Source organism: Trematomus bernacchii, unplaced genomic scaffold (genome assembly GCF_902827165.1).
Source record: "Trematomus bernacchii unplaced genomic scaffold, fTreBer1.1, whole genome shotgun sequence".
Taxonomy (NCBI): Eukaryota; Metazoa; Chordata; class Actinopteri; order Perciformes; family Nototheniidae; genus Trematomus; species Trematomus bernacchii.
Genome location: NW_022988098.1, coordinates 4,406,707 through 4,431,875, shown reverse-complemented (window position 1 = coordinate 4,431,875; position 25,169 = coordinate 4,406,707). Strand labels below are relative to the sequence as shown.

General features: G+C 40.2%; 1 protein-coding gene across 6 annotated transcripts in view; it reads left to right on the top strand.

The window, feature by feature from the left end:
• The window catches only part of itpr1b (inositol 1,4,5-trisphosphate receptor, type 1b), a 123,425-nt gene extending 98,670 nt beyond the window's left edge, over positions 1-24,755 (top strand). For 3 of the 6 annotated variants that reach the window (XM_034121615.1, XM_034121614.1, XM_034121610.1), the window contains 9 exons: positions 5,057-5,232; positions 5,734-5,898; positions 6,474-6,663; positions 7,033-7,125; positions 8,910-9,058; positions 10,456-10,621; positions 11,464-11,624; positions 21,935-22,096; positions 23,662-24,755. In XM_034121615.1, the coding sequence (XP_033977506.1) occupies positions 5,057-5,232; positions 5,734-5,898; positions 6,474-6,663; positions 7,033-7,125; positions 8,910-9,058; positions 10,456-10,621; positions 11,464-11,624; positions 21,935-22,096; positions 23,662-23,748 (1,349 nt within the window). In that variant the 3' untranslated portion in view covers positions 23,749-24,755. The remainder of the gene's footprint in view (positions 1-5,056; positions 5,233-5,733; positions 5,899-6,473; positions 6,664-7,032; positions 7,126-8,909; positions 9,059-10,455; positions 10,622-11,463; positions 11,625-21,934; positions 22,097-23,661) is intronic. The other 3 variants (XM_034121613.1, XM_034121612.1, XM_034121611.1) reach the window with 1 other exon arrangement.
• The last annotated feature ends 414 nt before the right edge of the window (positions 24,756-25,169 follow it).

Here is a 25,169-nt window from a genome sequence, read left to right as displayed (position 1 = left end):
AAATAAAATAAAAGTATTTGTAGGACTATTTAAATTGTCTTGCATGGTTGAAAATGTTTCGTATCTTGTATTTTGAGGTGATACTGTGAAACATAAATAAAACGGTTTTAATTAGGTCAACTAACATATGCGTCACATCCTGCTACGGTCCCGCGCCAGCGCCTTTTCTTGCAGGTGAATAACCTGACCCCCGGCTCGATGAGCGAACTTTGGATAAATCAAAGAAAATAAAAGTATCGGAGGAACACAGAGGGTTTAATTCTGCGTGGACAGAGTTATCTGCTTTCACAGCAAACGATGCTGGCTTACCGGTATGTTTGATATGTGGAGAGAAGTTATCAAAGGTGCTGCAGCCTTTACGTATCAAGGCAAAAAACGGAAGAGGAGCACAGCTGACGATCTTCAGTCATAATTCAATCAGTTAAAGGTGGGGTAGATAATTCACTTCAGAAACACTTTTTGTTATATTCCATGAATGCTCTTAACATCCCGATAGCAATGAATACATTAAATGCTTTGACAATAAATATATACAAATATGTCATCTGTGGAAGCCGTAGCGCTGTAAAAAGCACGACCAATCATTTTAGCCGGCCCGGCTAAAATAACTGGATGGCCTACCTGCCTGTCAGCCTTCCATCTCGTGCACAAACTTATCTCGTGCCCTCATTGGTCATGTGCGCGTTTGTGTGTGTTGGAGGAGGGGCTCTGTAAGGAAGTCTGAAGGAAGGGGCAGATCTTTTTCGGTTGTGTACTTTCAAATTCTAGCGCACTCGAGCTGGTTTCTCCATTCTTACCTACCCTACCTTTAACTCTTTTTAGGGTGCAGCTATATGTTTTATTTATTTCAAAGTGGGTCAATTTTAATTATATTTATTTTCTTGAAATGTGCAGAGGACTCCCCAAGTGCTGTGTTTAATTTATTTTAAAGTAGGCCTGTGTATTTCTTTGTATTCTCCTTATCAGAGTTCTTTGTTTATTATTAGAGGTAAACAGTTTTCTATAATGTAATAAATAATAAAAAACTGTAGTTTTGATATAACAATATATACAACTTTATAAGCTATCAAATATGTTTTGCGGCTCCAGACAAAAAAAAAGTTGGAAAAGGGGGCAAAATGGCTCTTTTGGTCAAAAAGGTTGCAGACCCCTGGTCTAAGTGAAACCAATTCCTGCACAACCGAATGCTTTTTGTGACAACCGGAGCATGTTTCCACATGCAGTTTCAGCTTTCTGTTTGTTTTGCTTTCTCTTAATCCTTTCAGTTGTTTTTCTTAGTTCTCCTTGAGGGCAGTATTTGTGGGGATGTGAAAAGCCGCAGCCAATAAGGCCTGCATTGTTCCAGTGCGGAGTAGCAGAAAGAAGACACACATTGTGATCCGCATACACTTTCAATTGTTCTATGTGGGGTCAAACGGCGAGGTCCCTTTTGTTTGAACTTCCTCACAGCGGTATAGAAGAGAGGGAGAAAAAAAAAAACCGAGGTTGTTAGCATAGCTCCAGCAACTTCATGGGGTTTCAAGTGTCAAAGGTCTTCTGGGAGCTTAACAGTTCATTCCAGGACAGTGAAGTCGTGTAAAAAGAAAAAAAAACTCAGCCACTGTTAAGTTGCTCAATGGTGAATATTCAATGTCTACACGCATGCATACACACACATTCACACTGTGTCCCCAATTCACATGAGCTTCCTGTTAATATTCAAGCCACCTGCCTGTAAACCATGTTAGATCCAGACTCCTCCAGTGAACTTAATTTGGACTTAATTAAGACATTTTAATAGCTTTTAAAGGTATGCTTGTAAATGGTATGGGGAAGTTAAACTCCAGGAAATCCCCTGATTGTTGTATCAGCTGCACGCCTCCTTCTCATGTCTGTCAGTGGATGTTTCCTCTACGTGGTTTGTTTGAAGGGAAACTGTGGTTGGGAGCTTTTCCAAGTAGTGGTCGGATGTGCTGAAGTCTTAGAAAAAGAAACAAAAAACGTGACCTTCTCCAGGTTGCACATTGTTTGTAGGTTAAAGGGATAGTTTGGATGCTTTTAAGTGGGGTTGATGGGATTATTATCCATAGTCTTTGTATCCTTGGCAGTTTCATTACATTTGGAGAAACAGAGGAGTACTGACACGGGAGCAAAGCTGCTGTGGACAGTAGCAGCAGCGAAATATATTCTTGCTTCATAAAAGAAAAGCCCACTTAAAAGAGCCATGTCATTTCAAGTGTTTTCTGTATTTGGAATGTGTTCACGCCTTCACCTTGCTGTCAGCCCTTTCCAACCTCTCAGGTTAATTTATGTTGTTATCTATTCTACCTTCAAAGCAATCGGTCTCCTTCGGGGCAATACAGAAGTTGAACCTTGCAGAAGACAGGATTGTTCTGGTCTAAAGCTGTCTCAATTAGTTAGTTCATTTGTGTTCATGCTTACTAAGCCTTTAAAACACCATCCCATCATACGCAAACTCAAACCATTGTAGACAGTGACAGACTAAATAATCCTGTGTTCTGCAGTTTAAAATATTAATAAATGTTTCAATGGAGTCTGGTGGCTTTAGCAAAAGCTTGGATCGATATACCAGCTTCAGTTCCCTGTCGTAAAGAGCTGCATGACAGTATAGTAAAGTGGTAAAAGTTTTGTAAATATTGCGTACACTACTTCAAAAAAAAAGTATAATAGCCATACATTTTTTGCTGATACCCCTATCCAGAGAAGTACATTGCTTAGCCCCCCTTGAGGTAACCACTTCCTGTTTCTCCCAAATGTCGGCATGCGGACCACCATCTACAGAAATTATAATTTACAATCTTCAAAGTGTCCCTCCAATTTACTCATTTAGAAAGAAGGGTGACAGTTTTGTTGCAGTGAAAGTGTCCTTTTATACTTACTTTACATATTTTCTTTAATAACAAGAATGTTTTTTTAGATAAGGGTCATAATCTGTTTGATTGTGACTGTGGATAAGTACGTCTAACAACCGCACTTCAAAGCTTTCAAACTATCCATTTATTACGGAGATTTTTATAGTGGACATAAACACTGAAAGTCCCCTTAAACATTGTTGTATCAGCTGCACTCACATGCTGCCAGTGGATGTTTCCTCTAGGTGGTTTGTTTGAAGATAAACTGTGGTTAGGAGCTTTTTCATAGTGGAGGTCTGATGTGCTGAAGCCCTAGAAAAAAGCACCTTGAATAACTTATGTCCTTTCTATAGGGTAGTGCTGTGGTTTAAGTCAGCTGGGTGTTTGTGTGGAGTCAGGTATCCCTAGATCAGAAGTTGGTGAAGTGCCAGACCCTCCACCCTGTCACAGGCGCTCACACATGTAAAGTAGAATCTCAGTTTTCATCACATAGCAAACGTCAGGCTGTATTTAGATTCGGTGAAGTGTACAGTAAGTGCTTTAGTGTAAAGGTCAGTCTCTCTATCTCCGCCTGGCTGCAGAGTAAGCGTGCGAGAGAGATGAATGGTCTGAGTCTGTAGGTGTGTGACGTCCAAACTGCTGCGTCTGGGTTCGCTGCCAAGTCCAGGCGCCCAGGCAGCGCGTTACGATGCTGCGCCCGGGACCATCCCCGGTGATTTCAGCTCCAGGCAAGTGTATTTTTAGCCAACCGGGGGTTATGTAACAAGTACCTGTCATGTGATCTGTACACAGAGAGGCGTGAAGAAGGAGGCCTCAGCAGGGAGGGGATGTAGGGAGACTCTCTGAGTGCTGTTTAAGAGCCTCAGTGGAAAGAAAACGACAGATAAATGCACTTTAATATTTAAAAATAGGATTTAGATGGGCATTGAGTTAGTGCCTGGTGTGCTCATGAAGATGAAATAATAGATTTAGATGAACACATAACTGTTGTGTAAAAACCAACATATACACAAACAGAGAGAGGCTCTACTTCTATAATATAACTCCAAAACAATTGTTGTCATAAGCGAATCTAATGGGATTTCTTAGGCTCGAAACGAGTTGTATCCGCTACAGTTCTCTATCGTATAGACGGTTCGTCCACATGAGGCCGACACGGAAACACAGAAACGGAGCCCTCAAATGATAACGCATCCCAAGGTGGGTAGATCTGCGGACGTAACGCTCTGGGGGCCCAAACGGCTCCGTGTGTACGGCCCTATACGATCATTTCCTGATAACGATGACGCCATAGCTCCGCCTCTCCCCACCTCTGCTGCTCACCCCCGCGTCATTGCTGATGTGTTTTGCAAACAACAACAACAATGGCGGATCACAGGGTTGCTTCCGTGCTCCAGACGCTACTGACCATGATACAGATGTTAGTGCAGAATCTACAGCTCCTCTACCACAACCATCAGCAACAAGTGGACATGGAGAATTACATGAACTACACGTTGCTAAATCCACCGAGGAGAATAAACAGAAGGGCAACCATGGCAACCATGCTCGGGGGGTCTTATTCGCTGCTTTTGGTGTATTTTGTGGCGGAAGTACAGCGCCACTTACAGGCCTGGCATATGTACTACAGCGTCTCCAGCGGGTCGAGCGGTCTCGTGTGGACGGACACGTTTCTTGAGCCGATTCCGTGTGGATGGAAGACTTTTTGATATCGAATTCGGTTCGTTTTCGTCTCCGTGTGGACGGGGTCTTATGGCACATTTCCATTGCAGGGCCTCGCTCGGCTTAGTACGGTATAGTTAGGCCTTGTTAGGACTGGCTCACTTTATGCTACGTTTCCATTACAGTTTAGTAGCTGGGGCAGTAACTATAGTAACGCAGTGTAGGCGGAGCCGTGACGTCATCTTCAATGCGAACCACAGAAAAACAACACAGCCGTTAGCTGTTAGCACTCAGAGCTCACAGCTCCTCATATCTGTTCAGAAACTAGACAAAAGTTAAACAAGTACAAACCACAGACTGCCTGTGTCATGGCGAGTACAGTCGCTGGTTTATTTATGTCTGTATAGGCCGTTGTTGTGAGTGTGGACGGTCGGAGCATATACAACGTTAGCTTAGCCGATCTCCATTTAGAAAACACGCACCGAAAACAGAAAAAGAAAAGAGCCACACTTCCTCCCTGATGTGACCTCCTTCCTCCTCAGGTACCCTGGAGCCCCACCTCTCTGCCCTGCTGTGGATGGCCATGCTGGTTTCTCTGGCCATCGTCATCGTGTTTCCTCAGCCTCACGGTATCCGGGCGCTCATCGCCTCCACCATCCTGCGCCTCATCTTCTCTGTCGGCCTGGAGCCCACGCTGCTGCTGCTGGGGGGCTTCAATGTAAGTGTGTTCCCTGCTATGAGGATCATACAGACCTCACGTGCAGTATCACATTTATTTATACATGCTTTATTGCATAGCAGATGGATGACTGGAATTGGTAAACTGCGCAGTCACATGCCAAACATTGAATACACATTAAACACGTTTAACACGGCGACTACCAGGAGTGTAGAGCAACATCAAGCATTCATCAAGATGTCACGTTTCACACTTCTTTAAAGAGGCCCTCATTTTTGGGGTTTTCCCTTTCTTGTAGTATAGGTTTTTGTGCATGTAAATGGATTTAAACATCAAAGCATGACACAGTAGAGGCACAAAATACAAATAGGAACCTAGAAATCAGCATAATAGGGCCCCTTTAACTTGCGGTAGCATTACAGATGCTAATAGAAATGGCACTGTTATAGATGCATAAGCCTGAGACGTTCTGTACCACTTAACCACATCCACTTTATTTTTGTTATCAATGAAAAACATCCCCTCTCCATTGTTCTCCAGTTGTGTAACAAGATAATCTTCCTGACGAGCTTCGTGGGAAACCGGGGAACCTTCACACGGGGCTACCTGGCCATGGTCATGGATGTGGAGTTCCTGTACCACCTGCTCTACCTGATCATCTGCAGCCTGGGGGTCTTCGTTCATGTCTTCTTTTACAGCCTGCTGGTACGTGAACACACACAAAACACACTTGGACATATAGGCCCTAGGTTTTAATTTTGTCTCTATTCTCTACCAACATCATTTAACCATGAGACTGACTTTGCACATTGGTCATATTTTTATTTACATTATACATTTTTGTTTTTATTTATAAAACTTTGTACACTGGGCGCATACTTATATTTCATTCATATTATTTATAAAAGTGTCAATACTTAAAACTAGTGTGTGATATTTATGTGTGTCTATATTAAACTTTCCACTACCTTTCATAGTGTTTTTTATATAAGACTACTTTTAACATAGTTCATGCCTAATATTACTGTTTATATTGTATATATTTTCGTTTTTCGTTATGTGTCATATTTATATACTTATAGTATATCTGTACATTTAACTGCATTTCTTGCACTTCCGAAAAAAAGATGAATCATATCTAATGTATAGTTGTTGGCAAAGAGAATTAAATTAGGTGGTGGGTGTCTTACCAAATGTATAACCAAAAACCAGAAAAATGTCATTCTTAGTCCACATTTGAACATATTGTAATCCAATCTCTAAATCCACTCTTTTTCCAGCTCTTTGATCTGGTGTACCGAGAGGAGACCTTGCTGAACGTAATAAAGAGTGTGACCCGCAATGGCCGCTCCATTCTCCTGACAGCCGTGCTGGCTCTTATCCTCGTCTACCTCTTCTCCATCGTGGGCTACATCTTCTTCAAAGACGACTTCATTCTGAATGTCGACAGGATACCCAACAAAACACTAGGTACGAAACAGGTTGTTACTTCTCACTCCCTAACCGGGACGAACATAAATAACTCGTCCTTCTCTGACCCCGGGGACAGTTAAGAGAAGAAACAAGGAATGTTTCTCTGCAGCAAACACACACACACACACACACACACACATATATGTATGTAGATGCATTATGACTCTTTCTGGATATAACTTCCCAAACACATCCGTGACTGCACCAATCTGTCTATATTCAAATAAAAAAACGTATCTTAATGTTTTTACTGTTTCTTTTTTTATGAATTTTAAACTGTATATAAGTGTCTTTGAATACCTTCAAATGATATGTATTATTATATCTTTTTTATTTAATTACATTTAAAAAAAATTATTTCTATAGAGCATGGAGCCAGTATGGTGGGAGAGTTATTCTCTGGTGGAGTCTGCCGGAAAGAGAATGGGGAGAACTGTTCCACAGAGGCTGTGAGGCAAGGTAAGAGAGAGGTGTGTGTGTGTGTGTGTGTGTGTGTGTGTGTGTGTGTGTGTGTGTGTGTGTGTGTGTTGTGTGTGTGTGGTGTGTGTGTGTGTGTGTGGTGTGTGTGTGTGTGTGTGTGTGTGTGTGTGTGTGTGGTGTGTGTGTGTGTGTGTGTGGGTGTGTGTTGTGTGTGTGTGTGTGTGTGTGTGTGTGTGTGTGTGTGTGTGTGTGTGTGTTGGTGTGGGTGTGCTGGTGTGTGTGTTGTGTGTTGTGTGTGGTCGTGTGTGTGTGTGTGTGTGTGGTAGTGTGTGTGTGTGTGTGTGTGTGTGTGTGTGGTGTGTGTGTGTGTGTGTGTGTGTGTGTGTGTGTGTGTGTGTGTGTGTGTGTGTGTGTGGTGTTGTGTGTGTGTGTGTGTCGTGGTGTGTGTGTGTGTGTGTGTGTGTGTGTGTGTGTGTGTGTGTGTGTGTGTGTGTGTGTGTGTGTGTGTGTGTGTGTGTTCACAGACAATCACTCAGGAGATCCGTCCCCCTGAGCCGGGCGGTCACATGGGATTTAACCCGGTTGCACCAACTGGGGGCTTTCAGGGAGCCGGGGGGGAAACACCAGGGCTTTAGACTGGTGTAGGGGCCTGGGGTCAGAGGTAAGGGATTAATTGCCATCAGGTATGAGCTGGTCGATGGGTGCACTCAGTGAAGGCGCACATAGCTTCTCACAGCAAAACAACGAACATTTGCAAACCGACTGACCTTGATGGGGAAAGCCTCCAATCAAAGAGCACATGCAGCACCTTAAAAATCGATCAGCCAACCATGCGGAGTCCTCACAGCGGCGCGACCTCGCCTGGGCTTCACCAGGCCATGTTAGTCTGGTGACTTGTATTTTAGAGGATAGTTGAGAAATTCCCAGACATGTTATTTCCCCAGAGACCCCCCTCCTTAAGTCTGAGAATAGTGTGACATTAGGGTTCAAGTGAGTTAGGATTGTATCGGACCTTAAATCTTCCATTTTTTTTGTGTAGTTGAATTCTTAGTGGGTAGTAACACATTACATTTAACTGGGAACATGAACTTTACTGTTTTCTTTTGTAAATAAATTGTTCTTCTTAGGTTAGTTACTCTTGGGGTGTTTGAGGTTTTTATTGTTTTTTTGTTTTAAGAGATTAAACTGTGTTTAAGAGTAAATATAATGATATTATTATATTTATATATGGCACTTTAATTAATTAACGGGCCTTTTTAAAGGGGCCCTATGAGGGACATTTGCAGGTTCATTTTTGTATGTTGTGCCTCTACTGTGACATGTTTACTTGCTATCATGTTCAAAAAGGTCTTTATTTTTCTCATACTGCCTGAAACAAGAGCCCAGTCTGCTCTGATTGGTTAGCTCTGTTGTGATTGGTCAACCTTAACCTATCACGTACAATGTGTTGAAGCACTAGCCCATATTAGCGCAAGTGTTACATACTGTAGTGATGTCACTATGACGTTAAATATCTAAATTGAAGAAGAATTAAGAATAAAAGTTGCATCAGCTTTAACAATGAAATAAAAAATGTTAATAATAACGTAATCCAATCATTTAAGCATGTTCGACACGGGTGTAAAAAACAACATAAGTCAATATAACTAAAGTAACAAAACATTGATTGAGTACCATTTCTGTTCACTCTACCCACCAATCATAAATGGATCCTCTCCTTTATCAATTAAGTTTAAAGGCATCATTGGCTGGTCATAGCCATGCAGACTTACTCTCTTTATAAGAAATGACAGATATCTCACAGTATCGTTGTGTCTCCACAGCTACTGTTGCCATCCAGCCGTCGGCGGTGGTGATCGAGGACAAGGAGCGGTCATGTGACTCGCTGCTCATGTGCATTGTCACGGTGCTGAGTCACGGCCTGAGGAGTGGAGGAGGTGTTGGGGACGTCCTGAGGAAGCCATCCAAAGAGGTACAAAGCACAGGAACACGACAAGGACAAAATCACATCCAAGATTAGATAAGACTTTCAAAAACAGTATAATTAAATGTCCTAAATGAGCCTTTTTTTCATAATTTGTCCCTCTTTGTTGTAGTTTAAGATCTATTGGATTATAGGAGTCATGGACATCTCGCCACTGAAATGCAACACACACATCACATGCCTGCACAATCCCTTACCACAGATTCAATTAAGTTTAATTAAAGTGGATGGAGAACACTGATAATACAAATTAAAAAGTAAACGTTTTAATGAGTACATTTTATTTAATTAAATCTTCAAAAAGTACAGAACATAACATTTTTGACCGCATAAAGCAAATATAAAATGGTTGGTTAATTCCATGCAACAGATGAGAGCAGCAGGCTTAACGAGGCTGTCTGTGAGAGAAAGACTTGAGGTCATGAGGTTGCGTAGGGGACTTTCAGAACTTCAAACACGGCAGAAAAAAAAGCATTAATGGTACTTATCCAGGATGAAGACGAGCTCGTGCACTACCACAACATGTGTCAGATCTGAAGCTTGACCCATACATGCTTATATAAACCTCAGCTAGCTTCACACTCATGTGAATTCTCCGTACTGTTTTCAGTTGTGTCGGATTGTGTTTGATTGGATGGCTCGTGTACTCGTACCTCATTCTGTGTGCAGAGATTGCATTATGACTCACTGCGATGTGTTAACACAGTGATAGCATCAGGATTGGATGTAAATGGGCTTGGTTTTTCAATAAACATACTGGAGATTTTGTAATCTTGATAAGACAGATATTTTAGAAATTAAATGTAACATCTTACAACTCAAAGGTAGGATTAAGAACACTTTATACCTCATTTCTACTTATGTTAACAAACACTATGACTAATATAACTTACTTAGTGTTGATTTATTCAGTCACCTACATGTAAGAGTAAAGAAGACAAAATGTTACTGCTCATGCGTTCGAATCATTGCAATAACTTAGCTTTGTCTTTGGATAGCATGAAACTTGGCATGGAAATTAGCTGACATGAAATAAACATTTTAACTTGAACCAATTAAAACAAATACCAGAAGATGGGGGAAATGGCCAGTGCGACTTTTACATTTTCAAACCTTTACTTCTACTTCTCTGTTTACTAGCGAATTACAGCAATGTATGAAGCATAGCCCATTCCCCCCCTTTTTTACTTTCCATCTCCAACATTCATTTATTCAATTTATATATATGTATTTGTTGTTTTTGTCACATTTCTTTTTTGCTACATTTCAAAAATGTGCTTAAAATGTGCTTGACGGTCGATACGTGATACATGATGACTAATGACAGGGTAACACCAGCTCATTTAGCTTGTTCTAACACATCTTCTCCTGTTTGTCTCCAACAGGAGCCTCTTTTCGCAGCCCGGGTGATCTACGACATGCTCTTCTTCTTCATGGTCATCATCATCGTCCTCAACCTCATCTTTGGTGTCATCATCGACACATTTGCCGACCTGAGGAGTGAGAAGCAGAAGAAAGAGGAAATCTTAAAGACAACCTGTTTCATTTGCGGTGAGGGAAATAAAAAAGAACTGTTATTCTGCATGGTCATATATTGTTGTAAGATCATATAACCGCCGTCACTTTTTCCATCATTAAATGTATTCTGGCTACTCATCAAGTAACAACCGACACTGTGGTTCGTCAACTTAAGTAGAAAGTGACTCACGACCTTTGGCACATATTTTAATCATCACTCTATGGAAGTCAAAATCCCTTCTTAGAATGTAATAAGGCAGAAACACCAACCGCGATACATTCGAGTCAAAGCGGGAAGCACAACTGTTAAAAACTGTGTAGTGTCATCAGCAGGTGTGAATGCTGAGGTTTGCAAATGATAATGAAATCAAGACGAATGAAAGGAGGGGTCCGCTCTGAGACGACACTTGTATAAGCGTGATGCTTGCTGTGAAGCATGGGGGCTGTTTTTTCCGAGTAGCATAAACACCGAAACGCCTCCTCTTCCCAGAATGAATGTTTAGTCATGGCAGTGCTGCTGCTACCGTGCCGCTGCGGAGGAGGGGTGTTTCTTCCTGTTGCATGATGGGTCTGACTCTCTTGACCATGTTAGACTGTACACAGACACTGGCCTCATCAGTCAATAAACAGTCACTCATTGGCTACTCATTGAACTACAGTAACATCACTAGAGGGATTTGTTGTGACAGACATTTTCAGCAGAACTCACCTGACCTGTTTGGTGTGTACATTCCCTTGTGAGACAATTTCAGTTAGTCATCCTTCTTTAGATCACAAGAGCGGTTACATCATGTTGCGACACAAAGAGTGTTTCTTCACCGTGTTTATTTGGGATGTGTGGTGTGTGACTGTGGTGTATCCTTGTGATTTTTTAGGATTGGAGAGAGACAAGTTTGACAATAAGACGGTCACCTTCGAAGAACACATCAAAGTGGAGCACAACATGTGGCACTACTTGTTCTTCATCGTCCTAGTGAAGGTGAAGGACTCCACAGAGTACACCGGCCCGGAGAGCTACGTGGCCGAAATGATGCGGGTAAGGATGACGTCACACACACATTGATCTGTTTCAAAGTCCTACACACATTCAATACCTTCACATCTTCACAGCAGGGGCCATTATAGGGTCGTATTCATAGACTGTATATATAAAGGTCGTATTACACGGCTTTGTTCAATAGTCGATTCTGATTGGTCAATTTGGACAGAGGTTGGTAATACTTGATAACACACTGCTGTAAAGCAAAAACAATGACTGTTGCTAAGGAGGGACAATGCAGAGTGGGAAAGAGGTTAAAAGACAGAGTGCTGGACATCAGAGAAATCACCAGAAGAAGACAGACAGGAAGTAAACATTAACACGGTATGGACTCTTTAAGGACTTGTTAGTGGAAAAGAATATGTGAACAGACTTGAACAGTTACAGAAAACCTCAATAAGGGCTGCCGCCATTTTAAAGACTTTGCTTTTTAGTGGAAGCACTGAGATACTTTTTAAGACAATAAAATCATTTTCTATTCATATTGGGAGTCAAGTCGTTGGTTTATTTAGTATGAGGCTGTGTAATAATGTGCAACGAGGCGGTCATTAATCAAAAAGAAAACCTTAAAATCAAACGTGAAGCGGAGGGATCTTGATAACCCTGCACATGAATCCTTACATGTTAAATAAAATGTGCTTTCTGTGAACAAATCCTCCATTGTTCAAGCCCCCCTGTTTTCAAAATAAACCTCTTTGACCTCTGTGGGAAACCATTCCTGCTTCAGAAACAACACATGCAGACGCACCGTGCAACACTATTATCAGCTGCTGTGGTCTCCACTGAGGTTAACCTTCACTGCTAACAGCACTGCAGGCGCTGAGGCTCCAGATATCAGCTTTACGGTTTGGAAAAATAATTTATCGCTGCAGCTTTTTGTTTTTCTCCACCAGCGACGGGCAGTGTGTTTTTTTACCTCTCTTCTCTCAGGACTGCATTATGTAATCTCCTGCCTCCGTGACCTTGAATCCTTCCAAAGTATTATCACATCAGTCAATTTAGTGAATGGAGAATTAGCATTCAGGCAGAGTCTGCCATTGGCATAAAATGTGTTAATCCCCCGAAGCAGCCATGCCTTGCTTTAATCATTAAGCACACACAGATCTCACCCTGCGTATCAGCTCATGATAGGCAGAGCGGGACCAAGCCGCATGCTTTTGTTAAGCAGCAGTGTGAGGATATCTCCTTAAAGAATGTCAATACAAATAGTTATTATATCATCAAAGAAAAAAGTGTGTTTCCTTATATTTCAGATTTATTTATTCATTTATTTGGTTTTATTAAAAAAATGTTGATTTATTATTATTATATTTTAGGATTGTCAAATTAACAGGTTTATAAGATTAATAAATTATAAAAAATATATATTTTCCATGCATATAGAAGTGCATTGATATGTTTGATTCTATTAATCCATATGTAAATAATTCATTTAAATGAATGAATTGATTGACCTCTCATCATAAACTATATGTGTATTATACTGTACTATAATCTTCTTTTGTCGGTTATTTCTTCTAATATTAAATCCAAAAACAGGACGTCAGACAGTGCAATTAAACTGATTTAAAATAAAGAAAGCTGTAGCAGGTTCAAGCAAAGATATGGTGGGAAAAACATTTTGAGATCTCAACAAATAAGTACTCGCGTTGTACGCTACAAACACGAAACGACAAACACGCTCGTCAATTCTGGCTTTTTACGTCACAGTGGATTCAACCAAACAATCTCTGTGGAAATAAAAAACAGAAATGAAATTGCCCGATTGTTTATTTGGTGGCATCATAACCTCATAACCTATGAGCAAGTATAAGTGTCTATAACTGCCAGAGGAAAACCCCTTTCTTCTGAAGTGGTTGCTCTCCTGACGCACTTGCTCTGCTGTCACTTTCTGACGCAGTTTCTCATTAGACACACACACTCCGCTGCCTTCCTCTCCTCGATCTGCTGCACTCGGTCTTGTGAGGAACCACCTGACTCAGGATTAACCCCCATCCTCCATCCCATTAACCTTACACCCCACTGAGCCTAAAGGAGTTTGTTAAGGTCACGTTCTGACCGGCAGCTTTAGGGGCCGGCGGAGCGAAGCATGCACACACATGGTGCGAAAGACCCCGTGACCCATCAGCTGACCCAGTCATCCCCGACATTAACTCCCAGCTTCACATGCAAGTGTTTGATGCTCGGCCGCATTGTCCTGTTCCCAAAGAGATGTTTGTTTCCAAGCATGCTCTTTTAGTTATTTAAGTGTGACAGCAAAGATCAAGATTGAGAAAGGGACAACATGGTTTGCTTACTGCACATATTTTATTGCATTCTATTTCAATGTAAATTACTGCTAGATTTTACTATATTTTACTATATTTTTTTGTAATGTTATTACAGTGTTAAAATAGTTCGCTATCTGTGTTTTTTTAATTCTTGTTTTACTTTTATGTGTGCACCACGACACCAAGTCAAATTCCTCGTACGTGTCAACCTACCTAGTAATAAACCCGTTTCTGATTCTGATTGATTTAATTTAATTTCCTTAACATTCACAAACGCATGCTAAATTGCAATTTCGAAATAATTACATTTTAGATTGTGAAGACTAAGCAGAAATCAATTCAATTAGTTTGAACCATTACGATGTGCAATATGGTGAACACATCCAAACAAGTTTGTATTTAGGTACATTTTTTAGGTAGTTTCCCTCCCATTACTTACAATGAACCCCACGCTGTCCCATACTGCCTACAGTAGTTGTTGTCGTGTGCTGTGCTGAAGCGCAATTATCCTTGTACATTACTGTTTTATATACAGTACTGTATTCATTGTATTTATTATTATCTGTGTATTTATTCTTATTTATACATTTCCCATCTATTTACCTTTATTTTTTTTTATCATTTATTTTGTACATACTTCTGATAATTGTTTATATAACTGACTGTTTTACACTCTGGTTAGACCCTCCTTAATTTCGTTACACTGTGCTTGCATTTTGTAATGACAATAAAGTAATCTAATCTAATCTAATCTATTACGCTACTTTCTACTTCTATTTTGCACCTTTTTTAGTTTTGTTCTTTTTGGATGTATTTTAAAGATTAAAAGACTTATAAAATGAATAAATAAACATTGACATATAGTTAAAATATCCAGCTGCAGTATGCAAAGTAATTCATTTAGCTTCACTTCTACCAGCTGTAATACACACATTAATACAATAATAAGTACTTTGAGTTTTGGTGCCTTCTGTTGAGTTTGATTTGGTTTGATACTTTACTTCAGTGAAAAGTGAGTAAGACATTCTTCTTAATAAAAATGCATTTTCTTATAATTGTTTTAAATTGAAAATATTATTTTGCAAGTAAATTAACTCACAGTTTTATGTAAAGACCTGTTGGTTGTACAGTTTTAACTTAATTAAAGTTAGTAACTTATTTAACTTATTTTATATATTAACATTTTTATTTACCCACACTTTTCGTAGCTTTGGGTTTTGTAAGGATTATAAAATCATACAAAAGTTACATTAAAGAAATGTATAAATCAAACTGCTCAATTTAGTTAATATACATTTCTATTATACCTCTTTTGATTGTTTTGTTTGAACATATTGCTGCTGTAATTTACACAGCCTATTACCGATGTCTCTCACACTATTTATAGAATCCCTCCGATGTGCGCTGCGTCTTGCCCACCGTGTTTCGATTTATTTGATGGTGCATTAGCGTGGAAGAAGCTACAGGAGAGTGGGGGGGTGTAGAATTCAGATCACTCTGACAATGACTGGGACTGACGTCAATGGTGGAGGGCTCTGAGTGAAATGTCATCTCTGAGCTGTAAAAACATGATGCTCTGCTCACAAAAAGGTCATTCTTTCTGCACTCAACACTGCAGGATGCCCCAGGCCTGAAAGCCAATGTAAAGCCTCCGTGGGAAATAAACACTAAAAGATCGGAGTATTGCACATTATGTTTAGATGAGGTTTTTTTAGGCATTTTTTTTGTCAGGTGTCTTGTGGCATGACTGTGACGTTTTCTGTTGCTGTTGTAACCACACAGCATCCTGTTTCTCTCTCATGGCCGTGCGGTTTTAAAAATGAAAAATGTACTTCCGTCATTTCCATTGAACCGGAGTGTTAAGTCGTGGCTTCACTTCTCAGTTTACTGGAAGCGGGTTCATTTGTAAACACTGAGGTTGGAAAGAGGGCCGGCTTGCAACAACAACACGTGTGCCTGTGGCCGGCAGGATGCAAAATGGGGAAATTACCCCTAAATGATGATTAGTTCATACTTTTTTTTCAAGCATAAGAGCAGAAATTAGGGTGTTGAATACAGGTCACAGTGAAGGTATTCGATCCTCAATTATTTATTCTCTAAAATCTCTCAAAATGCTTGTTTTCTGAATGGAAATCTGATCATTCAGGCTACGTTACTCAAGCTACCATTGTAGCTGCTCCATTCACACTCAAAATAATGTCATATAGGCATAAATAAAGCAGTGACCTTATCGATTATACCATGAACAGTCTATTGTTTGTATACATACATTTATAAACATAGATTTGTGTCTGGTCTCTGTTCAAATTTGAGGTGCGGTAGAGCTTTGGGTGCTAGTCATGGTGCAGTTTGTCTGATTCAACAATTTCAGTACGTCAGTGACGGTCAAGAAATTCAACCATGGATGTATAATAAGAACTGGGTATAGCTCTGGAAGCAGGACCCAGTTTATTCCTATGAAAGTTGCGCATGAAGCCAAAATGGCCTGACTCTTGATCACAAAATTCCCCAGAGCTTATGAGCAATGCCTTGTTTTGTTTTATGCTGGTGCAACAAAAACATTTCCCAAATTGGGATTAATAAAGTACATTTAAATCTTACATTGTATCTTATCTCCAGCCAATCTTCAGCCTCCATTGGGCCCATAGAGCATACACACTTGTATTTTTACTAAGCCTCCTGTTCTTTCTGTCACGGCAGCGTCACGGCAGCGTCACGGCAGCGTCACGTCCGCTCCCGGCTCAGTTAGCTGTTATAACGTTAAAAAGATACACACTGATTTACAGAAGTCTATTTCCCAATGTTAGTCAATGGGAGTATGTCTGAGCCAAGTGGCTTCACTTGTCTGACACAGAAATTGTAGTACGATTGTTTGGGCACTACGACAATTTGCTTTGACACTTAGCAGACTTCCTGAGAGCTTGATCTCAACCCTGATTGGCTGAATTTTGTGTCACTTTCTTCATTTGCACCAGGGCTTCTTTGCATTGAGTTCGTACTGTATGTAATAACACCACAGACTGATTTGTAAAATAAATGAAAGCACTGCAATGATAGAAATGTCGTACTTAAACATGTATTGAGAGGAATACAAAAGTATATTAGTATAGTTGCAAAGGGTTCAGGAATGAAGGTGTATGGGGGCAGTTTAACGAGGTGAACACAGCCTCTGACTCTTTGCAGTCAGAAAGTGGAACTTGTTAACAGCAGTCTTCTTCTCAGAATGTGTGTATTTGTGTGTGTGTGTGTATGTGTGCTGTTCATCATCTTAGCGCTGTGTGATTCCCCTCTGTCTGCCTCTGAACCAGGACTGGTTTGTGGTTCTGAAGGCCACCTCAACCCCAACGCCCCCGTATCAACCACTGAAACCTCCGGGACTTTTCCAGACCAGTTCTGCTTGTTTTTAGCCAGTCAACCTCAGCATCCTCTGCTTTCATTCATGCTGCATCATATTGTAGATTGAAGGACAGACTATAGCAGTGGTTCTCAAAGTGGGGGGCGCGCCCACCCTGGGGGGCGCAGAGGCATGACAGACCAGGAGGAAAAATGGTTATTAAACAAAGAAAATCATAATTTGAAAAATTATTGATTCGAAAATAATATGATACAGTACAGTACTATTACGTCTGGGTCTCTGTGTTTCATTAAAGCTCGGCTCTGTGTGTGTGTGGAACAAGCCATTTTGTGTGCGTGCGCGAGAGAGAGAGAGCGCACCGGTACCGGAGATCGTTGTTGTTAGCTTCTGGTGCTAGCGAGCTACGCTAACGGATATAAGGAGTTTTTTCAACAACAAAGTGGAGGAGAGTCCTCTCCTGTCAGACTGAGAGCCTCAGTGACCTAAGGACTCTCTCAGTGGGCCATTAATGTAAACAATTATTTCCGAGGCACACGTTTATTATAGTTATAAAAAAATAAGAGAATAAATGAAAAACGGCTATGAAATACTATATGAGAGTAAAAAAAGAATAAAGTTTAAAAGGGTGATTTGTAAAATATCCATAAAGAAAAAGTAAATCTGTTTACAGTTCTGTTTCATATGGGTGTTGAGAGAGGTATCCATAGATCTCTTCATTTTGCTCTCAAAGTGCACCAGATTGATGCTTTTAACTTCAATATTTAAAAATCTTCCCGGGGAGCCCTATGTGAGGTCCACACACCACCTATAAAAATAGCACTTTACCCCTGCTTACACCTATATGCCGTGAGCTGATTATCGAGCCTTCATTGTAACAGTCGCGGGTACACTGTGTATATGCGTGGGGATTGTTGCAGTAGAAAATTCCACTGTAGCGACCGGTACATCAATGGGAAACCCTAAATGTTTGAGCACCCTCTATGAAACGTCAAGCTACCCCACAGCACCCCCAAAATAAATCTCTGGCGCTGCCACTGAGCCTGACAATTTGTGTTGGGGGGGGGGGGCCCAACTTTTTTTTTTTCTCCAAAGGGGGGCCCTGACAGAAAAGGTTTGAGAACCACTGGACTATAGAGACGTGTAAAACATACATGCGTTCCCATGACTGTGGCCTTTTAAAAAAGCAGGTTCAGACAGCTCTCAATAACAATGGCATGTGGTGGTCGAGTGCCGGAGGAGATGGGAGCGTGAAAGAATGCAGCCGAGTGGCCCTGAGTGAACCCTGAGCTCGGTGTTTGGGTTCATGTGGAGACACTGTTGCTTATGAATACAAGTAAAGTGCATGAAAGGTACAATAAAATAGATTTCAAGATACCTTAATAAATTGTTGGTATTGATGTAATACTTGGTTCTCAATACTAGTCTTATTTTCCAATACAAACCAGAAAGTCAATTTATTTTTCCTTAACTTTTTGATCCATTTCATTCGGTTTAGGAAGAATTGGTGGATGAAACCCTCTTTATTTTGTTACAGATGTACATGCAAACAGTACAGCACACACAGCGAAATTGGGAGCGGTAGTGGGGGGTTCGGTGCCTTGCTCAAGGGCACCTCTGCAGTGACCAGGAGGTGAACTGGCACTTCTCAAGCTACCAGTCCACACTGGTCCGATCGGGACATGAACCAGCGATTCTTCAGTTCAAAGATATAGATACAGAATGTTTCAGATAAATAAAGTAGACGGAAAGGGATTGCATAAATATATTATTATAATATTTTGTTCCTCTGGTATTAATGTTTGTGGATTCAGCCTTTAGGGATTTTACAATTTTTAAGACATTAATATCACAAATATATATGGTGATTTTCCAATATACATTATTTTTTTTTTTTAGATAAATAAGAGTAGACAGACAGGGACTGGCCATATATATTGTTTTCTTTCTCTGCTATGAATGTGAAGCAGCAGCAGTGATACAACATTGGGAGAGTAAACAGTATGACAGGTATTAATGTACGTTAAAGTGGTTTACACAGAGGCATTGCTTCTTTAGAATCCCTTAAACGTGTAAATGAAAGTCCAAGAACGGGACTTTCCAACACTGATAATGAAAACTACTATATCCTGTCGAGATTTAGTAACTGCATGTAAATCAATTAAATGTATCAACTAAAACAATGTCGACCAGAACGAATAGTGTAAGTGTGATTTCATAAAAATCGCAATAATAACTCTGCTTCATTATTTCATCACGTATAAAACGCATGCAGAAAAATTACAACCAAGACTAAGATATTTTATTTTCACACCTCCCACTATGTAAACTGCCTTTTCGTTCCTAACTACTGTAATCAGTTTACACCATCACACATACTGAAAGTGATCGTGCCCACATCATGCCAAGCTTTAACATCTCTAACCTTTAGTCAGCAGTCCCTAATCAAAGGTGTCGTTCATGCCAGGGGATATTTCAAATTAACTTTAACACGAACGAATCAGTACTTCATCTTATATATCAAACGTGTACTCTTAAAGGTCACCTATTATGCAAAATGCACTTTTTTCTGTCTTTTATACATAAATACGTGTCCCCGGTGTGTAAGGAGACTCACACAGTGTAAGACAAAAAAAACCTCTCTTTTCCTCCGTACCCACATCTCTAAGATGGAGGTTCAACAGAGCTGATCCAGATTTTGCTGCGGTCATGACGACATTACTATAATGTGGGCTGGCTTTACGTTGAACTCCTGGCAACGTTCAGTCCACGGCCCAACCTATCGTCCCCTATTGGAAATGTGCTGTATCAGAAACAATGCGCGATGTGTTTTTGATGTAATATGGTCTGTCTTTATATTAGCAAACATCGCTAACACTCAGAGCTACCGCTGTAGTGGAGAACATATGTGTAAAAAAGCCAGATATAAAAAGGTACTCACCTTGTGGTAAACCCACGAGAGAGTAAGTGTTTGAGCTCCATACTGTTTCAGAAATAATCCTTGATGTAGTTTGGCACATAATATGGCGTTTAATCACGAGTTTCTGCTGTTAGACACTCTTCTCTTCACAGACTCAGAGCTCAAAGGGGCGTGGCCAGCAGCAGCTCGGTTGCATTTGAAGCTACAGACCCAGAATCAGCACTTTAGTAACAGGGCTGAAATAGAGGGTTATGAGGCAGGGCTACAATGGGTGATCTGTTTGATATTTTGAGCAAAACACTTCAGAGACATGTTTTGCATAGATATGAAACTGTAATATATTGTTCAAATATAGCATAAAAGGTGAGCTTTAAGTGAAACAAATGTAACTCACCACACACACTTAAAAATAAACCTCACCTCCAGATAGAGTGGCTAGTTTTATTCAGCACTTAATGAAACAGCCAATGATAGTTGTATTGCCTCACTTGAGAATTCAAGTGCTTCGTGTTTATCTCAGCGTGTGATGCGAGTCAAATTAGGACATTTATTTCTCATCTCCGTTTTACATCTTTGTGTAAGTTGTATCATGCTTGAACGTAAGGTACGAGTAGACGTGATGGAAAACATGTCAGCGATGAGTGAACGGCCTGTTTACAGTGATTTGAAGAATGTCCCCACATCCCATGTGATTAAAATATGGAAAGTCCCTCATGATTGCTTTTATAGTATAGTCTTCAAATCACAGCACACAGCCATTAAAGCAGAAGACATTAAAGAACACTAATCAAATAGAGCTTGTCAGTTGTTAACTCTTGATGCCAAATGTGTGAAGCATTTTTCTAATAAAACATAGAAATTAAAGCCATTTCTTTCCAGAATTCCAGTTTAATCGAATGATAATAAAAGGATGTGTACTCGGAGAGTAGACGTCCGCCAGGCCAAAATGTCCTATTTTGCGTAATTAAAGGGGCCCTATTTTGCTTTCTGGGTTTTCCCTTTCCTGTGCAGTGTGTTATAGGCAGGGGTGCACATAACTGGTACGCAGGTACGCATGTGCGGCAAGAATCTGAAATGCGTACCGTCACTTGTGTCACAAAGCGCATTTGCATACCGACCGTACTTGTGAAGCTTTTCCAGAAGGCGGTTAGATCACCGGACGACAGAGTCGGTCTCCGTGTGCACAGACAGGGCTGCTGTTAACGTCGGTCTGTACAGCAGCACTGCGCTAAAACAGCTGATCACAACGTTCACACGCTCTGTGGTCACGAAGCTCTGTACTCCACTACCACCCCACCCCCCCCCCCCCGGTACAGACCGACGTTAACAGACAGGGTTAACGTCGGTCTGTTTAACAGCTAACCAATCAGAGCAGACTAGGCTCTGGTTTCAGACAGAGGGTGAAAAGAGGTGCTGTCCAGGCAGTATGAGAAAAATAAAGAGCTTTTTGAACATTAGAGCATGTAAACATGAGAGGAACAAAATACTAATATGAACCTGAAAATGAGCAGAATAGGGCCCCTTTAATTAAATAACTAAATATTTTGTGTAGTTTGATGGCCCATGCTACATCCTTCCACCAAATTTCATGAAAGGGGTGCCATTCGTTTTTCCATAATCCTACTGAAAATTATAGAAACGTAATATTTCTGGCAGAGAATTCAACTGCCCAATTTACAATGGACTTAAGACAAATCATAAAGCATGTGATGCATCAGTGTCACTGTGTTGGCTGCTGTTAACCCCTCAGGTGTGTGTTCCCCAGGACCACAACCTGGACTGGTTCCCTCGGATGCGGGCCATGTCCCTGGTGAGCAGCGATGCGGACGGGGAGCAGAACGAGATCCGCAGCCTGCAGGAGAAGCTGGAGTCCACCATGAAGCTGGTGTGCAACCTGTCAGGACAGCTGACGGAGCTCAAAGAGCAGGTGGGTTCAGCTGTAACAAGAAATTGATGGGGTTTCAATACGGATGCTGAGAGCAGACGTTGCACAAAGTTTGTTTGTTTGCAGCTCTTGCCCTTTAGATGCAGGACTTTCTAAATGCATGAGGTGGTGAGTCATACAGCAAATCACAACACAGCTCATGAGGCTCTTAATCTGATTTCATTTTATTCTTTTTTAAGTGTTTGTTTTTTCATTGATTTCATTTAATCAGAATTTACCAGAGCACAGAATTCAGTGATTTTATTCAAAATAATAGCTTTTCATTAGACCGCAGAGTGAGATTACAGAGTAAGGGGAATAAAAGGGAGGAACATCCATATTTATTTGTATTTTTTGCATTTCTAGAACAAAGTCAAACTCTCTAGACATTTTTTGATATTTAGAGAATACAGCTGAGCTTTCAGTTCATCTGCTCTGGTAGAAATCACATGTTTATTCTCAACATTTCAGCTTTTTTCCTATAATATTATTCAGAATTTCTTCTCAGAATGCAACCAAAACATCTTCCTCATCTCATTTAGTTTCCTTATGCCTGACACTTTTGATTTCAACATTTTAAAATAAACATTATCCTTATTTTTCCCTCCCTTTAATAAATTAGTAATTCAGAATGACTTTTAAAAGAGTACTTTTGCAAAATAAACACTTAGACCAGAAAAGTGCCCGTTCATTGCCTAAGAATACATGAGACTTATTGCACAATTGCTGCAATCCGGCGGTTCTAGTAAACAGAATAGTAAAAATGTCTTTACCCTTGAAATGAGAACTACGTGTGAGGAAGTGAATGTTACCGAGACATTTTGACCCAGACAGAGGGAAATGATTATTGTGTTGCTGCAAGCTGTGAAGGGCACAGTAGCGTCACATTTCAGTCCCAATCCAACATGTGCAAGGCCTGTTTTTGACTTGTTTTATGAAGCAACGATTCAACAAGTATGATTGTGCAGTCACGTTAATGCTGATTCCTCTCAGAGAGAACATGGCACTGATGTTCTCTTTTGGCTAAGTTAGACAATTATAGTGTTGAAAAAAAGGCTCTTATTCTTCCGCTAACTGAGTTTACACCGTCCACTGATGTGTTTTAATGATATATTCTGCAACACATTGAATTATTCCTCCTGACACACTCATTGCAAGACCACTTTGTCTTCTCGCTCTTAATATTGTTGTGTTTCAGTGCCGAGGTGTAAAATGCTCCCCTTATCTTAAAGGAAAAAGTGAATTCTTGGCAGAAAGAAGAATTTCCCTTTCTGTTTGTGGCGCTAAAAAGGTTAGCACCTGTGTTATGACTCATGTGCTTTGCTTGATGTTTGAAATTTCTTTTCACTGGGTTTCAGTATTAGTATATTGTTTTGTGCTGCTTTCGTCAGCGGTCACAGACAGCAGCGCGGATGACGATGCTTGAAAGGATTTCAAAAGAATCAGTGGAGCATTGTGCGCCGTGTGTTCGCTTCTGTAAAGTAAAATCGACAGAGGATGTAGCCAAGATGAGGAAAATGGTGGATTCATTTTGGGAAATGTGTCTTTTTTTTTTCTGTGCTCTTCAGATGACCGAACAGAGGAAGCAGAAGCAGCGGATTGGTCTGCTGGGACACCCTCAGCACATGAACGCCAACCCCCAGCAGCCCGCGTAAGGTTGAGTGACGGCTCTGCATATAACGCGTACCGCACTGAGTGTAATCCATAATAACGGTAGGGAAACACTGTACCATAGGTAGTCATAAGGCGATGTGTAGCTCTACCCCACGCAAAAAAAAGTGACGCTCACTCACCTCGTTCTGTTCAGTCCGGTCGGAAAAACGGTGCCAAAAGTTTTCTACGTAGAAAAAAAGAAAATTGGGATTTCTCAACACATGGCCTTTACTGGTTGAACTTGATGAACTGGACAGGAGGATATTTAGTCCCATTTTAATGTTTTCTATTCTGGGCAGTATTAAATGTCTTATTTTTGTATGTGGTGCAATATATAATAACTTAAATATGCAACCTCATTGGTGTGTTGATTCAATCGATCATGTCTTATTTAAAAGCCAATTTGTTTCTGTTTCTCTGGATTAAATAGGGAGTAGTTGTCTTTGCTTACTCAAATATAGAGATAATACTATATAAGCTGGCCTCCTTAATTACATCTACCACCCTCTATAGAGATAGTTATTTATTGTGTGAGAGCAATAGTGTAAATCAAGTGTTTTCATATCTCACTGCTAACTTATTTTATGGTAAATTTGCTTTCTTGTTTAATTCAGTTCCAAAGGACATTTAGAATGTGTGATTTATTCAGTATCACTCACGCTATTACAAAATGCTCAGGAGTATGTTACTGTAATAAACTTCATTAGCATAATGTCCAGCAAACATGTTCCACTGTGCCTGTTTCTGTCTTTGTTTAAAGTCTGACACATGTTTGCTGAGTCTCTAACTTTTATTTTAATTTTCTCTAAAATGTATTAGTTGGTTTTCATGCTGCTTTTTTTTTTTGACTACTATGTGTACATAAAGTTTGCTGCTTATCTTCGCTTTTGTATAGAAAACGAGTTGGAGAAAAAACAACTGAATGATAAGATTAACTAAAGATCTAAGCACTGTCTATTTGTATATTAAAGTAGAATTATTTATTAAAATTGATGTAATTATCCTTAAATGTGTGTTGTCTTTATTGTTAGTAGTTATCCATATAAAATAAAAAATGGCTTTATTGTTTAACAATGTTCAGCCTCGAAGGTTATTTATACAACCTTGTACATTTTTACCCAAATCTAATTTAGTAAATTAAATCAAATAGAAGAAAACAGTTCCAATATGAACACTGTATATGTTGTTCTAGATACAACTATAAATATATAAATAAATTCCACGAATCAGATGCAGGAATTTCAGCTGGTGTTTTCCAGTTTTAATATAACCTGTATTGTCCTGAATTAAGTTTTAGCTTTCAGGGAAACTACCAGCATTCGAGTGGAATGTGTATAATCGGCTGCATTTAAATTGGCATATGATTTATAGGGACTTTCTATAAGGATTCTCTGCATGCCAAGTATTTATCAAGCTTCTCTCG